Genomic DNA, 17,533 nt, shown 5'->3' with positions numbered 1-17,533 from the left:
GCTCTAGATCACTCTAGTGATGTGTGAAGATGGGGAAGAACAACAAGCCAAGGAAACAATGGTCATCCACTACCCCAACCTTGAACTCCTTTCCATGAAGGATGAGACCACCCTTAACCTTGTGGCTGCAATCACCACTTTGGGAACAGCAGCAATGCACAGGAAAGCAACCTTCCTCACAACCTCCTTCCTCCAGATGTGTGGGCTTCTCCACAATTCCCAGCCAACAGCAGCAAAGGCTGAATGAGGAGGAAGGGGCCTGAAGCCCATCACACCCAAGAGGGCTCCCTATCAGGGAAGGACAGTACAGAAGATGGTCCCCGCCCTTTTAGTGCAAACACACTAACAGGGACCACCACCACAACTGGGAATCCAGTGACTTTTGCAAGATGGCTGCCCAAGAACCATCACCCTTGACCATCCTGCTGGGACATGTTGTCCAGCAACTGGGATGGGGGACTCACTTCTTCCCAACTCCAGGATCTATGCAATTCATTCTTAAGAATATTTTTTTAAAAAAATCCCATCCCACCTCAGAACATAACAAGAGGGAGTTCAGAAGTCTATTGTCCTTCCAATCCGGCTTGGTTTCCTTGAGTTCTCCTCTGTTTCTAAGCCAGCCTCTGGCTTTTCTCCCTCCAGCAAAGCCTTCTGCAGGCGGTTGGTTTTGCCAATGGCCAGCTTCGGGAGTCCACGATTCAGCCCCTCCAGCAGCACGCAAGCTTTGCAAAGCGGCTGGCTAGAGAAGTAGCCGCAACGCCGGCAGGTGCCCTGGACAGGCAAGCGTACGTCCTTACGGATAGCCAGACGCTCCCCCGAGTGCACCAAGTCAGCCACTGAGCTTGGCCGGATAGCTTCTAGGTCTTTCAGCAAGGCGCGGACGTGGCCCCGGTAGGCATTGGGGGCGTACACGCACTCGGTGCTGAAGTAGTCCAAGCCCTGGAAGTAGGCATAGAGCACAATCTCTTTTTCGTAAGCGTGCTTCAGCGGCTTGCAGCGAGGCAGGGTTCCCTCCCCGCCCGTCAGGATTTCGGCGCAGCGTTGAAGCCGGCCCACGTCACCCCGCAGGAAATTCATCAAGATTGTCTCAGCCACGTCATCAGCATTATGACCTAGGAAGCGAAGAGAAGCACAACAGGTGAATGAAATGGAGTAAATAGACTTTGGGTTATCTTTGACAGGAGTCAGCTGGAAAATCAATCCTTTTCCTCAGAAACTGCCAGAAAGTTGGCTTGGGTTTACTAGCAAATCCTTGACTGATACACATAGCAATAGAGCCGAGGTGGCACAGTGGTTAGGGTGCAGTACTGCAGGCCACTTCAGCTGACTGTTATCTGCAGTTCAGCGGTTCTAATCTCACTGGCTCAAGGTTGACTCAGCCTTCCATCCTTCTGAGGTGGGTGAAATGAGGATCCAGACTGTGGGGGCGATATGCTGACTCTGTAAACCGGTTAGAGAGGGCTGAAAGCCCTATGAAGCGGTATATAAGTCTAACTGCTATTTCTATTGCTATAATAGCACTTAGACTTATATACCACTTCAAAGTGCTTTTATAGCCCTCTTTAAGTGGTTTACAGAGTCAGCCTCTTGCCCCCAACAATCTGGCTCCTCACTTTACCCACCTCGGAAAAATGGAAGGATGAGCCAACTTTGAACCTGGTGGGATTTGGACTGCTGAACTGCAGCTAGCAGTCAGCTGAAGTAGCCTGCAGTACTGCACTCTAACCATGGCGCCACCACTAGAAATAGTCATTTTAACAGCTCAAAGACCTTTAGAAGATTTTCAAAATTAAGGTGCAACGTTGAGAATGAAGGCATTTCAGGTCTTTTAATAAGCATGCTCGGGTCGGTTCTGAAGCTGAAAATGAAGATCCTGACTCTGCACATGCTCAGCATCACTCTTGCTAGTTTGTTCAATGAGAGACAGTTAGCCAGGTTCAAAAATTCCTCACCTATACATCAAGATGCATTCGCACAACACGCTCAATCCAAACCAAACTAGCTATCTAACTAGAGTGTTTCTCAGTCTCAATTATTCCTTGGTGGTAGACTTAACTCCTAGGAATAGCTAAGGCTGAGAAACACTCTAGTTAGATATCACTTTGAGTAATAAGGCAGTGTTTCTTAAGTTTAAGATGTGTGGATTTCAAGGCTGTCTGGGGAATTCTGGGAGTTGAAATCCACACATCTTAAACTTGTTGAGATTACAAGTTTGAACGTAGCCATAATGCTACCAAACTTAATGTTCCCCCTTATTATCCTTCCTAAAGCTTTAGGGCAACTTTAAGACTTGTGGGCTTCAACTCCCAGAATTCTCCCGCCAGCATAGCTAACAATCTTCATAGACAACAAGTGCAGTGATTCACTTAGGTCGTAAAACGGGGCAAAACTCCCCTTAACAAATGTTCCACATAGCGACAGAAATGTAGGGCTCACTTAGCACAACTGGCAGGTGAATTCTGGGAGTTGAAGTCCCCAGGTCTTAAATTTGCCAAGTTTGAAGGCCTCTGACCTCCACTGATGTCTACAGGTGTTTTTGTACCCTTGTCCAGGACAATCTTCATAGACAACAAGTGCAGTGATTCACTTAACAGGTCTTAAAACGGGGTAAAACTCCCCTTAACAAATGTCTTGCTTAGCGACAGAGATGTTGTGCTTGCTTAGCACAGCTGGCGGGAGAATTCTGGGAGTTGAAGTCCCCAAGTCTTAAATTTGCCAAGTTTGAAGGCCTCTGACCTCCACTGATGTCTACAGGGCTATTTGTAAGAGCCGAGGTGGCACAGTGGTTAAATGCAGCACTGCAGGCCACTTCAGCTGACTGTTATCTGCAGTTCAGCGGTTCTAATCTCACTGGCTCAAGGTTGACTCAGCCTTCCATCCTTCCGAGGTGGGTAAAATGAGGACCCAGACTGTGGGGGCGATATGCTGACTCTGTAAACCGCTTAGAGAGGGCTGAAAGCCCTATGAAGCGGTATATAAGTCGAACTGCTATTGCTATTGCTATTGTACCCTTGTCCAGCGACCCCGTCCCAGAGCGCAGCCCTCCTACCTGTGGCTATCTTGTCCGCCCCTAACAAAACGGCACCCCGGTCCAGCGCCTGCCTCCGGAAGACGCCGCAGAAGGTGCAATTGTTCCTGGCGCCCGTGTGCTGGACGATGCGGTCCATGCTCCAGCCGTAGAGCTCCCGGTAGGAGACCACGTGCAGAGGCAGGCCCAGCCGGCCCCGGTTGCGCTGGACGGCGGCCAGCGAGTCGTCCCGGTAGCCCGCGATGCCTTCGTCCACGGAGAGCAGCAAGAGGCGCAGGCCGTAGCCGTGGCGCTGGTCCAGCAGGCGCAGCACGTGCGCCAGCACCGTGGAGTCCTTGCCGCCCGACGCCCCGATGGCCACCGTCTCGCCGGGCTGGAAAAGACGCGCCGACACGATGGTCTCGTGTACCTCCGCTTCGAAAGCGGCCGCGAAGCAGCTCCGGCAAAGCGCCTGGCCGGTTTTGGGGCGGCGGAGCGCAGCCCGCTGTTCCCCGCAGCTGCCGCAGAGCACGGGCACCGGCGGCATCCTTCCGCCGGACGGGGAGAAGAAGGGGCTCCGGCCGCCCGGCTGGTGACGCCCGCGAGGCCGCGGGAGGGACTACGATTCCCGGCATGCTCCGCTTTGGCCTCTGCCCTTCCTCTCGCCGAACTCCGCGGCGGCCAGAACTCAAGTTCTCACGCTCTGCGCAGCGTTAAGGGGTTGAGTTGATGCGCCATCCTAGCTGTTGAGGTTCGTGCACCGTGGTTGGGAGCTGGCCCTGGGGCTGCCAAGACGGCTCCCTCTAGGTCCCTCCCCTCAAACCAGGGTTAAATCGGTCGTGGTTTAGTGGAACGGATAAACCGAACACTACATGCCTTCTAGGAACCGCTGACCCATTAGAACAGCTTTACTTTACTTTACTTTATTTTTAGTTTAGTTTAGCTCAGCTCAGCTGAGCTCAGTTTAGCTTAATTTATTGTCATTGCACCCCGTACAACGAAATTAAATGCCATCTTCAGTGTACATTATAACTATAAAAATAAAACACGAACACATTCTTCACATTCTATACAATTGACTTGAAAACTCGATATTGAATGAACATTGCACTATACAGTATGTATATACACTATACAGACGCTGAACTTGTCAATCAGAATGTCGCACATTTGTGCTAGTCGTTCCCGACTCTAGAGGGCGGTGCTCATCTCCGTTTCAAAGGCGAAGAGCCAGCGCTGTCCGAAGACGTCTCAGTGGTCATGGGGCTGCCATGACTAAAAACCGAAGGTGCATGGAGCGCTGTTACCTTCCCAACAAAGGTAGTCCCTATTTTTCTACTTGCAATTTTTACGTGCTTTCTAACTGCTAGGTTGGCAGAAGCTGGGACAAATAACGGGAGCTCGCTCCATTACGCGGCGCTAGGGATTCGAACTGCTGAACTGCCGACCTTTCTGATCGACAAGCTCAGCGTCTTACCCACTGAGCAGTAACTACGGTGTACAATTATAACTATGGTTCTTAAAAGCAAATTGTAAAATGCTGCCAATTTTCTCCCTAGTGATTTCTGAACTCTCCTAAACACTGCTTAATTAGAATATTATTGTGATTTAACAGTAAGCATCATCACAAGGATAAGAGACACTAGTAGTTAAGACTCCAGGTTAGAACCCAGGAGACTCTTGAGTTCTAGTCCTGCCTTAAGCATGAAAACTAGCCAGTCACTTTTTTTCAGCCCAACTCGCCTCACAGGCTTGTTGTTATGGGGAAAAATAGGATGGAGGAACATTAGGTACATTTGTCACCTTGAATTATTTAATAGAAATGAAGGTTGGATAAGTATAAATAAAATAAGTTAGGTGATAATATTCATCCCAGCCAAAACATTTTTGCCAACCTAATGCTTAATAAAGCCGCCTAATAAAGGGACACGGTGGCTCAGTGACTAAGACGCTGAGCTTGTCACTCAGAAAGGTCGGCAGTTCGGCGGTTCGAATCCCTAGTGCCACATAACTGAGTGAGCTCCCATTACTTGTCCCAGCTTCTGCCAACCTAGCAGTTCGAAAACATATAAAAACGCAAGTAGAAAAATAGGAATCAGGTTTGGTGGGAAAGTAACAGCGCTCCGTGCGCCTTTGGAGTTTAATCATGCTGGCCACATGATCATGGAGATGTCTTCGGACAACGTTGGCTCTTTGGCTTTGAAACGGAGACGAGCACCGCCCCCTAGAGACTAGCACATATGTGCCAGGGGAACCTTTGCCTTTAATGCTTCATTCAGATCAGTGTTTCTCAACCTTGGTAACTTGAAGATGCCCGGACTTCGCTGGCTGGGGAATTCTGGGAGTTGAAGTCCGGACATCTTCAAGTTGCCAAGGTTGAGAAACACTGATTCAGATGGTGAGACACTGCCACTAGGGGGCAGACTCATCTTAAGCATCTTCTGGAACATGGACCTCTTCTCAGAAGATCATGGGACCTCTTACCTTTCCTGAACACTTAACCCAATAACATATTGGGTGACATTGGGCAAGTTCCAGAGACCCCTGTGACATCCAATGTTTGTGCTCTGTCTAGCTCTGTTTTGCACTCAAGGACTTGCCCAGTCATGGTTGTTTAACCTATAAAGGTAAAAGTTCCCCTTGCACATATGTGCTACTTTTTCCCGACTCTAGAGGGCAGTGCTCATCTCCCTTTCAAAGCCGAAGAACCTGCGCTATCTGACAACATCTCTGTGGTCATGTGGCCGGCATTAAACGCCGAAGATGCATGGAACGCTGTTACCTTCCCACCAAAGGAGGTTCCTATTTTTCTACTTGCATTTTTACGTGCTTTCAAACTGCTTGGTTGACACAATCTGGGACAAGTAATGGGAGCTCACTCTTGTTATTCTGATCGACAAGTTCAGCATCTTAGCCACTGAGCCACCGCGTCCCGTTTAAGTTATAGAGATGCATTATGTAGGAATGTAGATGGACTCTGCTGCAAAATCTGCTTCCTGTTATTTTTCCATTATTCTTTGCCTGGGGTCAAAAGAATTTAATTTCCTGTCTTCTTCGCAACTGCATTCGCAAAGAGGCCCAGAGAAAACTTTCTGATCAAATAACTTTTCTGTTTTTTGTTTTTTTTTAAGTACTGCGGTTTTGGAAAAGGAGAGCTACATTCCAGAGCAAAGAGAATTGTTAAAATATGGTTTATTAAATTTCTGGAAAAGTTTAAATATAATAGAACAAGGAAATTAAGCAGGAATAAATGGGAAGGGGAAAATACAAAGTGAAAAGAAAAAAAGTAATTTCTAACTTTCTTCAATACAGATATAAAACAATCTTTTGATCTAAAATTCAATATTGTCTGGTATTGCTATAATCTTAAACAATTTGAATAATAGAATCTCAAAATTAATATAGCATTTATTTCAGCGTCGAGCAAGAAGTCCAAAAGTGGTTTCCATTTAGAAAGAAAGCTAGACCAAATCTTTTCTTTCATTAAGATAATTAATTTCATTAAGATAGTAACATTGCAATCTCAACATTTTATTTTTACATACTCCTTATATGCTAGCCCTTTCTGTAGCAAGAAGCTTATCCAATCAGCAAAACCCAAGTTGCATTTTTTCCTCATCCCAAGCATAAAGCCCAGAAGTGGTTTCCAAACAGAAACAAAATTGGATGTGTTCTTGTCTTTGATTAAAGCAGTGCATTTAGCTATCACTGCTCGTTCCCTCTGTTTTTCTAGCCATTCAGCCATTGTGGGAATTAAAGTATCTTTCCATTTTTGTGCATAAAGCATTCTTGCTGCTGACAACATACAGATATGATATTGCTTAACTAACAGTGTCCCTTGCCATTAGCCATATTTGCCTGGTGTTTCAGTACATCCTAGTTGACGATACATCCTTGTTGGTAAAACAAGAGCATTTCCCTCTCTGTGATGTTCTGCAATAGTCAGCATTGTACAGAAGGTGCCACATGTACATAACATACTCCTATAGCCTTAAATATTTCCTGTTTTTCTTTTATTGATTTTAAAATTTAAAAAACAGGTGTTGCAAGTGTCCTCCAAATTTAGCATAAGCCTGTTATGTGTTTCTTCAGTCCGTTAAGTAAAACAAATAAAAAAATGATTCTGACCTTTCCTTACAATGAACTTTTGTTCCTGTTCTTCTGGATATTCTGGCCTGGGAAACACGTCTCTTATTCTAACTTCAGAAGATCTTTACACCTCTAACTATCCTTGGGCTTTAGCTACTTCGGGACACTTTGATCTCGGAAAGAAGGAAGGAAGGAAGGAAGGAAGGAAGGAAGGAAGGAAGGAAGGAAGGAAAACAAAAACAAAAAGTTTTCCGGAGCTTCCACGAAACTTGCGAAAGTTTCCATTCTGGGGAATCTTAAAAAAGAAATATATTTTTAAAAGAATTGTACATAAGCAGTGCAAGTAGTCCTCAACGCACGACCACAATTGAGCCCAAAATTTCTAAGCAAGGCTGTTGTTAAGTGAGTTTTGCGCCATTTTAATGCCCTTTCTTGCCACAATTGTTACATGAATCACTGCAGTTGTTGAGTTAGTAACACCTTTGTTAATCTGGCTTTCCCATAGACTTTGCTTGCTGGAAGATCATAAAAGAGGATCACACTATAACCAACATCAATATCAACCAATTACCAAGCAGCTGAATTTTGATCACATGACCATGGGGATGCTGCAATGGTCATAAAAATGGTCAGAAATCACCTTTTTTCAGTGCTGTTGCAACTTGGAATGGACACTAAACGGATGGTTGTAAGTTGAGGATTAGCTGTACACCCTTTAAAACTCTTCAAATTCTCTTTTCCAGTTCTGGGAGGCCGTTATGAACATGCCATGCCAAGCCTATGCAGTCCTTATGAATATCCGAGGATTAAAAGCTTTGAGGTCCACTGAAGGAAGAGTTTGTTGTTGTTGTGAAGTCATGTGCAACCCATCACAACCCCATGGACCACGTTCCTCCAGGCCTTCCTGTCCTCTACCATCCTCTGGAGTCCATTTAAGCTCACACCTACTGCTTCAGTGACTCCATCCAGCCACCTCATTCTCTGTCGTCCCTTTCTTCTTTTGCTCTCCATCTTTCCCAGCACGAGGCTCTTCTCCAGTGAGTCCTTCCTTCTCATTAGGTGGCCAAAATGTTTGAGTTTCCTCTTCAGGATCTGGCCTTCCAAAGAGCAGCCAGGGTTGATCTCCTTTAGGAAGGAAGAGTTATGTAGCAGAAATTCAACAGACAACTTGGGGCTAAATTAACAACCATCTGACCAGTGGACAATCACTATCTTGGCTCACTCAAGGATCCTGGATCTCAGTGTTTGATATGCTCTTTCTAAATACAGCATTTCCCCCCAATGATTTCACATGAGTTTTGTTGTAACTAGTGCTGTAAGTTGGTTTTAGTTCATTAGTTCATTATACTGAGCTACATGCTTTCCAGACCAACAGTTTTTTGGCAATTTCTACCACTTATAAAAATGTTCTTAACACTTGTAGACCTAGTTTTGCAACATTCCATCGTGGTTATCTTTGATCAGATGGCGATGGGAAGTCTTGATATATTGTTTTTAACTTCCTTCTCTTTCAAGGTGAGGCTGAGGTTTTGGGGATAGGTGAAGGAGGACAGCGTGATTTCTAGCATTTATAAGAAACTGAACTATACCTTAGAAATTAAGATATAATCTGTGGGTTTTATTTAGTTATTAAATATTTATGCCACCCATCTCCCCTTTAAGGCGACTCTGGGTAACTTACAGATAAAAGATAAATGAAAAAATAATTAACATATTAAAAGTATTAATTTAAAATTATACAATATGCAGTTTGGAAAATATCTTGGTATGTTTAACCTGATCAGCTACAAATCTTTAATTTGGTACAGTCCCTTAACATTGATTAATTCTATGCTTGGTTATTCCACAAGCAGGTTAAATGTCTCTGTGAATTCAGCCCTATTGCTTTGAATGATGTGTGCCACCCATCATGCTTCTTATGGTTGGTATGGCTCATCTGGAATTGCAGTAGTGGAAAAAGTAACCTTAAGTCATTCAACTTCAAGGTAATCCTGGATCATTAATTAAACATTAAGTAGTGCAGAAAGGAACATTTCCGTTTAATCAAGAACATTGTCAAGGTTTACTCCACCTCTAATGGCGCAAACATAAAAATGTTTACACAGAAATAAAACTATTTGTATCAAAGGCCGGTAGCGTCAATCAAATTGTTAAAATGCGAGTTACGTTTTATATAGGTTTGCCTTTACCATCACATCCTGATCACACGTCATTTGAAGCCAAAAAAATATAAAATAAATATACTAACTTGTCACCATCTGCTGGGAAGGCACAGCACCTCAAGAGTCTATCTGTGTGAATAATACATTTTGTACTACAAGAATGGGCTCTGCCCTTGAAAAAAAATAATCTTGAAAGTCGTACAGAGTTTAAGTCCCTTGGTGTGCTTAATAATAATTATAATAATTAGGAAGCAGCACAGCCCTTGATGACTTAAATGCACACATTGGGGGCGGATAAATTTATTTTTTATTTATTAAAGAAATACATATGTCTGCCTAACTCACAGTGATTCCAGGCGGCCTAGAGCAGTGGTCCCCAACCCCCGGTCCGCGGACCGGTGCCGGGCCGTGGAGTACCTGGCACCGGGCCGCGCAGCGGCCGGGGGCCGCGATCGCTGCAGCGGCCGGGGGACATGATCGCTGCAGCGCAAAGGCTCCTGGGCCGTGCGCAAAAGCTCCTGGGCCATGCGCAAAGGCTCCAGGGAAGAGAGCCCCGCGCAGGTACGCACGTGTGGCCCAAAGCTGACGTGTACCTGCGACCCTGCAGACGTCTCCCCAGTCTCCCTGCGGCTCTACAGAAAACGCCTCGCTCAGAAGACGCCCCCCCACCCCTGCGCGCGCTCAGCGGGCCACGGTAAAATCAAAGGCTGACTGGTCCGCGGCGATAAAAAGGTTGGGGACCACTGGCCTAGAGGAATAAAACCCCAAATTTAAAAAAATCAATACGTACCCTCCACTGCCTCAGTGACAACATTCCAACAAACCATTTGATGGGCTCAGTGGCTAAGACGCTGAGCTTGGCGATCAGAAAGGTCGACAGTTCGGCGGGTCGAATCCCTAGTGCCACGTAACAGAGTGAGCTCCCGTTACTTGTCACAGCTTCTACTAACCTAGCAGTTCGAAGCCAAGTAAAAATGCAAGTAGAAAAATAGGCTCCATCTTTGGTGGGAAGGTAACAGTGCTCTATGCGTCTTCGGCAACATGACCACGGAGATGTGTTTGGACAGTGTTGGTTCTTCAGCTTTGAAACGGAGATGAGCACCGCCCCCTAGAGTCGGGAACAACTAGTACATATGTGTGAGGGGAATTTTTACCTTTACCTTTTATGTCCACTTGGGATCCTCCAGATCTGCTGGCAAGACCATGTCTTCAGGACCTTTTGGAAGTGTATCAAGATGGAGGCCATTCTTATCTCCACAGGGATGATGTTCCACAAGGTGGGAGCCATGACAGAAAAGGTTCTTTTTCTTGATTCCACTAGATCAGTGGGGAAGTATAGCCCCTTTATGACTTGTGGATTTCAGCTCCCAGAATTCTTGAGCCATGCACTAAGAATCAGAATAGAGATAAAAGGAACCTTGGAGGTCTTCTGATGCAGCTGCCTGCTCAAGCAGGAGAACCTGTACCATTTCACTAGGGATCCCTTGCTGGAGGGATCCATAACATATCCTGTGTCCATAATTTGGTGGATTGGATAGATGGAATGGGGTTTTAATACAATAGCAGAGTTGGAAGGGATTTGGAAGTCTTCTAGTCCAACCCCCTGCCTTAGCAGGAAACCCTATACCATTCCAGACAAATGGCTATCCAACATCTTCTTAAAGACTTCCAGTGTTGGGGTATTCACAACTTCTGGAGGCAAGTTGTTCCACTAATTAATTGTTCTAACTGTCAGGAAATTTCTCCTCAGTTCTAACTTGCTTCTCTCCTTGATTAGTTTCCACCCATTGCTTCTTGTTCTACCCTCAGGTGCCTTGGAGAATAGTTTGACTTCCTCTTCTTTGTGGCAACTCCTGAGATATTGGAACACTGCTATCGTGTCTCCCCTAATCCTTCTTTTCCTTAAACTAGACATACCCAGCTCCTGCAACTGTTCTTCATATGTTTTAGCCTCCAGTCCCCTAATCATCTTTGTTGCTCTTCTCTGCACTTTTTCTAGAGTCTCCACATCTTTTCTACATCGTGGCGACCAAAGCTGAATGCAGTTTTCCAAGTGTGGCCTTACCAAGGCATTATAAAGTGGTATTAGCCCTTCACATGATCTTGATTCTATCCCTCCGTTTATGCAGCCTAGAACTGTGTTGGCTTTTTTGGCAGCTGCTGCACATGGCTGGCTCATATTTAAATGGTTATCCACTAGTCCTCCAAGATCCCTCTCACTGTTACTACTGTTGAGCAAGGTACCACCTATACTGTACCTGTGCATTTCGTTTTTCTTGTCTAAATGTAGAATCTTACTCTTTTCACCATTGAATTTCATTTTATTAGATAGTGCCCAATGTTCAAGTTTGTCAAGATCCTTCTGTATCATAAGCCTGTCTTCTGGAGTGTTGGCTTTTAATGAAGCCAACAAACAGTTTGGTGGATTAGTGAAGGCACTAGCCCAGAAACCAGGAAATAGTGAGTCCTAGGCCTCCTCTGGAGTGGAGAGTTGGTCTCTGACAGAAAGCCACTTGAAGAGACTAGAAGCATTTGAAATATGGATTTACAGACGGTTGTTACGTATAAGCTGGGTTGACAAAATCACAAATGAGAAGGTGATAAGTCTCCTGGGAAAGCAAACGGAAATCATGAAAGTCATTAAAGAGCAAGTTAGAATATTTTGGACATGTCATACAACACCCAGAAAAATATGGCATATTTCACTTAATCCTCCAAAGAAAGATTGAAGGCAAAGGAGGTCCAGGCAGAAGAAGAAGATCATGGCTTCAAAATCTAAGGGACTCATGCGGCTGTTGATAAAAATAGGATCACCAACATGATGTCAATGTTCGGTGACGGATATGGAACAAGAAGAAGAAGGCCTCCCCTAGAGGAAAAATGGGATTAACTAGATAAAATGATTTTGTACTCGATATCCCATCTTAAATGAGCCCTGAAGATATTCTGAATGCTACTGTCACTCCCTGTTCCAAGTGATCTTTGGGGTCAGATTTGGCAAAAAAAGTAGATAGCATCTCTTATCCAGAGCCAAAGCAAAACTGATAGCAAGAGTCATTTTCTTGCTATGGAACTTGCGGATAGTTAAGAAACCAAAAGGCAAAAGATGTTGATATATTGGAAATTGTTATGCATTGATTGTTTGGTTTAACAAGAGGGTTAGAATTGGGATAAGCTATCTGTCTCAAACAAATGAAGAATAAAAATCTGCTATATGACTTTTGGGGCAGTTCCTTTCTCACAGCCACTTCACAGGGTTTTGGTTGTGGGGGAAAAAAAATAGGCAGAGGAAGGAATATAAAATATAAAAATAGGCAGAGGAAGGAATACGATATGTTTGCCACCTTGTGTTATTTATAAAAAGTAACAAAAGTGAGATAAAAATTAATTAATTCAGCCAATGAATTCCAACATTTGAAGTAATTTACTGAGGATTATTCTCCTCCTGAACTGTGAGCCACCCTGAGTCCCCCCAGGGAAAAGGGCGGCATACAAATATTAATAAATACCAAATACCAAATATTTCTTATATTCCCAGGGTGTACAGGTAGCGCTCCATTTACAACAGTTCATTTAGTGACCATTCAAAGTTACAACGGCGCTAAAAAAAGGAACTTATGGTCATTTTTCATACTAATGACTGTTGCAGCATCTCCATGGTTACGTGCACAAAATTCAGAGGCTTGGCAACTACCAATAGCAATAGCAGTTAGACTTATATACTGCTTCATAGGGCTTTCAGCCCTCTCTAAGCGGTTTACAGAGTCAGCATATTGCCCCCAACAACAATCCGGGTCCTCATTTTACCCACCTCGGAAGGATGGGAGGCTGAGTCAACCCTGAGCCGGTGAGATTTGAACAGCCGAACTGCAGAACTGCAGTCAGCTGAAGTAGCCTGCAGTGCTGCATTTAACCACTGCGCCACCTCGGCTCTTCTGGCTCTCATTTATGATGAGATGTCATGTTGCGGTGTCCCAGGGTTATGCAATCACCTTTTGCAACCTTCTGACAAGCAACGTCAATGGGAAAGCCTGATTCAGTTCACAACCACATTAACAACTATAGTAATCCATTTAACAACTGTGGCAAGAAACATCATAAAATGAGGGCGACACTCATTTAAATGTCTCACTTAACAGAAATTTTGGGCTCACTTGTGGTTGTAAGTGAGGACTACCTGCATTGCTTGGGGTTTTTTTTTTTTTTAGATCCGGTGTGGAAAATTGGCACAGAGTCTGCTTTGAGTAATATTCGAATCTTGAGGTCCTCCAACGTATAGTGTTTGCACAACCTATGCACAGGTTAACCACATGTTTTATTTATTAATCCATTTTCCAGGGGTTTGCGCAATGTGCTAAGCCCTAAACTAACCTCACAACTTCCTGCTGGCTTTGTTCAGAAAATTTCTGGACTAATAGAAAAGAATGTACGTTTATTTATCTATTACCGGTAGTTTGTCAAACCTGTGCAGGTATGAACATGGACAAAGGAAATGAATACAAGTAAATGGGGACAGTAGGACAGGGATGGTAGGCACGCTGGTGTGCTTATGCATTTACCCTTACGGACTTCTTAGACCACTCTGTTGCTGAAGTCATATTTTCTGCAATCGAGTTTGGAGCGGTTTACCTTGAGTTTGTATCAATTGTTTGCCCTTGTATTGCTGTGGTTGAAGCTGAAGTAGTCGTTGACAGGTAGGACGTTGTAGCAGACAATTTCTGTGTACTATGCTTAGGTCCAATCGCAGGCGGTGCAGTTCCAGATTGTCCAAGGCCAAAAGTTTGAGCCTGGTGGCATAAGGAATTCTAATGTGAGCAGAGGAGTGGACAATACTCTAGATTGAGCTGTAGAGTCCGTGGTGCGCTGCCGATTGCTTGTAGACATTTCATTACCTGACTAGGTAACAACATCAGTGATGTTACCTACTCGGGTAATGAAATGTCTGCAAGGAAACCCAAAGGTTTTCAAGAGGATGCAGGCAAAGAAATACATCTCACACAGCACCCAGGATTCCACACTGACTGACCCCTTTGAACAGACGGACAAACCCATTCACTGAAGCGAGTAAATCAAGATTTTTTGGGGGGAAGGCTTGATTTCAGCCCATTGCTCGGCCAACAAACCACAGTTAAACTACTGTCACCAGGGCAGAGGAATGCAGGCACTAACTAAACCAGGGGTCCCCAAACTTGGCCACTTTAAGACTTGTGGACTTCAACTCCCAGAATTCCCCAGCCAGCAGAGCTTCGAAGTCCACAAGTCTTAAAGTGGCCAAGTTTGAAGACCTCTGAACTAAGCTAACCCCGTTTTGCTTTCTCCGGCTCCTGCTCGCTCCCCCCTCCCACCCAGGCCTGCGGCCCCGCCCACTTTCCCGGGGTTTTGTGAATTTGCCACCACTCGGCGCCCAACGACGTCGAGAGCGTCCGCGTTCCGATTGGCCGGCTCGGGCTGCGCCTCCGCCCACCTCGCGCTCGGCCCGCCCCTTTTTCTCGCCTCGGGAGGCGATTGGCCGAGGCGTTCGAGTTGAGGACCGTCTTGTGCTCGGAGGCGGAGGGAGGGGAGTGAGAGGGGGCGGGTCATGAGGACCTCCGTTGCTCCGGCGCCGCCTCGCCTTCTCTTTGCTTCCAGCGCGTCGCCTCTTAGACCGCGTTCGGGAGGGGCGCCCTCAGTCCATCGACGATCGCGGGAGCGGCGGCTGTGGCGGCGGAGGACGAGGACCCAGCAGCGGCAGCCCCGGAAGGCAGCGAGCGAGCGGCGGATCTTCCCGAGGGGAAGCATCGCCCCGGCTGTAAGTGCTGGGCTTCCTCGAGAGGAAACCCCCGGAGCGTCGGAAGGAGCTGGTCTCTTCTCAGCTTGTGGCGTATGGAGGGATGGGGGTTCTTCGGAAGGGCTTCGACTTTCCTCGGGATTCCCCACCCCGACTGGGGTGCTCCCGTGCAACAGGCTGGGCAGGAGTCGCCACAGTCGCCCACCCACCCACCCACTCAATCAAGCGATCGATCGCCGCGCTGGGTTCGCACGAGCAGCTCCAGACACGCGTGTCCGGTTTCTGGCCGTGTTGTCGTGAGAACCCGCCGACGCGCGTTGGGAAGGTGATGGGTTCCTTTCGGCTTCTCTCCGCCTTCCCCCTCAAGCCGTGTCTCCCCCACCCAAAAGAGTAGGAGGTCCAGGCGCCCTTTTATTCCCCCCACCCCACAAGTCAGAAGAGAAGGAGGGGAGTTGGGTAATGGGAATTAAAAGGGGGTGGGTGGGTTGATGATTCCCCCCTCGCAAGTATTCATTTCCTGCCCTCTTCCTCCCCCCCCCCTTAAGTGAACCTATGTCAGATGTTTTGGCTGGAGGAAGAATTGGACTTTGGGGAAATGGGCTACTTTCCCAATTAAGGAAGAGAGAGAGAGATAATAATAATAATAACATATATGGAAGGGGGGGGGGAGAATCTAGTGATGTGGGGACACGTGGGTTCTCTCCTTTTAAAGAAGGAAAGAAAGAAAGAAAAATCAGTAGCAGTAGAAGAAGAAGAAAAAATGTTGCTGCCAATCCTAAGAGGAAGAAATTGATCAAAGTTGTTAGGTTTCTCTCTTCGTTTATTATGCGATGGGGACATGTGTACATTTCTGTACAATGCAGGTGGGGTGGGTAGATGTGGTGGCATTGTTTTCTCCTCCTCCTCCTCTACTTGTAAACCTAGAGAAAATTTTAAAAGGAAACCACAATTTGACATCTTTGATGTGTTCACAAATGGCAGGGCTAGAAAAGAGGGAGAGAGAGTGGCATGAACTTCCTTTGGGCTTACTAATCCGCATTCACACAATATGTTCGCCCAGCTTTCCCTACACCCGGCCTCTTTTAGTTGTACAGATTTCATCTTTCCGAATTCTTTTGCTGTGGTTGTTATGGATGGGGAATTAAAAACAAAGCCAGGCTGGTGGTGTGTTAAAGGTGCTGGCCTAGAAATTAGGAGATGGGTGAGTTTTAGTCTTATCTTTGGCATGAAGGCTATCTTACTGATATGGGTCCAGTCACTCTCAGCCCAAACCACCACCCAGGATTGTGGTGTGGAAAAGAGGAAGAGAAAGGCAAAGTAATAAAGGCAGGACAATCAAATTAATTAATGCCTTATGTTTGAAGGCTTCCCAGATAGCAGAAGGCCACCCTATTGATTTAACCTAAGTGGCTAGATGTATGGAAAAAAAATTTTAGATACTAAATTACATATTAAACAGATACGAAACTGTTCTTGCTGGCAGCATTAATGACATGCCACAAACGGACAAGTCATATTTTAATATATGAATCCAACCAGGGTTTATAAACATGAAAGCTGCATTTGGAGCTCCCTAGGACTTCGATTTTTCCTTTCCAATTGAAGGGAAATCATTGACCCTTACCTCAAATACTATGAAAAGCTTGCATCTTAACTTTTGCACAGGTAGGACTCATATTTTAGGGTACCTCTTCCATCCACTGGAAACATATTTGCTGTGAAAAGGTAGTTATTGAAGCCACCATAAATGGAAGGGCCTTTCCATATGGAAGTTGAAACCCCTAGGTTGGCAAGTCTGGTATAGAAAGTGTGTGAAAGCATTTATATGTCATGCAGAATCATAATAAAGGGTGGCTTCTTTTGGATTTTACATGTTCGATCACCAAAACAATTGTTGCCTATTCCACAATTCTAGGTAATACACAAAACTTGCATAATGAGACGTCCAGTTGCTGCTAATATAAGAGAGATTGTAACCTTTTATCTTCTACCTAAGCAAGATTTCCAGATTATATAAATGTTCTTCATAATTGAAGAGCTTTTTTGGCTCATTCAAATCCTTAAATGAATACATCTTTTCCTTGCTTTATCTTGGAGGTTCTCAGCAGAGACCATCTCGATTTTTCTTACAGTATGTTTTGAACTTGAATGTTTAGTACTTTTCAAGACTGAAATTCTATGCTGTAAGGTACAAGAAATTAGATTTTTTTTCTTGTGAGCCTTCATTTGTATATTATTAGAGGTTGCAGATTGCCATTCCTTTTGTGAATAGAATAGATAGCAATAGCACATAGACATATATATTGCTTCATAGTGTTTCACAGCAGTCTCTTAAGCAGTTTACAGAGTCAGCATATTGCCCCCAATAATGTGGATTCTCATTTCACCGACCTCGGAAGGATGGAAGGCTGAGAGGGTCAGGATCGAACTGCTAGCAGGATCAACCTTGATCGGGTCGGGATTGAACAGCTAGCAGTCAGCAGACTTTGCCTGCAATACTGCATTCTA

The 17,533-nt window shown here is 45.3% G+C and overlaps 2 protein-coding genes across 2 annotated transcripts in view; one reads left to right on the top strand and one right to left on the bottom strand.

Annotated features, from left to right (window-relative positions):
* Positions 1-22: 22 nt before the first annotated feature.
* Positions 23-3,689, bottom strand: CTU1 (cytosolic thiouridylase subunit 1). Its single transcript, XM_014060813.2, has 2 exons — positions 3,050-3,689; positions 23-1,112 (listed from the first exon to the last, which is right to left on the bottom strand). Exons 1-2 carry the CDS (start codon positions 3,552-3,554, stop codon positions 556-558), a joined length of 1,062 nt encoding a protein of 353 aa, XP_013916288.2. The 5' UTR covers positions 3,555-3,689; the 3' UTR covers positions 23-555.
* Positions 3,690-14,889: 11,200 nt separating this feature from the next.
* Positions 14,890-17,533, top strand: part of LOC106544528 (beta-1,4-galactosyltransferase 3) — a 33,015-nt gene continuing 30,371 nt past the window's right edge. The window contains exon 1 of the mRNA XM_087728416.1: positions 14,890-15,046. The gene's annotated coding sequence lies outside the window, so the exon portion shown is untranslated. The remainder of the gene's footprint in view (positions 15,047-17,533) is intronic.

This window comes from Thamnophis sirtalis, unplaced genomic scaffold (assembly GCF_051295495.1).
Source record: "Thamnophis sirtalis isolate CommonGarterSnake01/CBP01778 unplaced genomic scaffold, rThaSir2_p1.2 scaffold_13, whole genome shotgun sequence".
NCBI classification, from domain to species: domain Eukaryota; kingdom Metazoa; phylum Chordata; class Lepidosauria; order Squamata; family Natricidae; genus Thamnophis; species Thamnophis sirtalis.
This window is presented reverse-complemented; position numbering and strand designations above follow the sequence as displayed.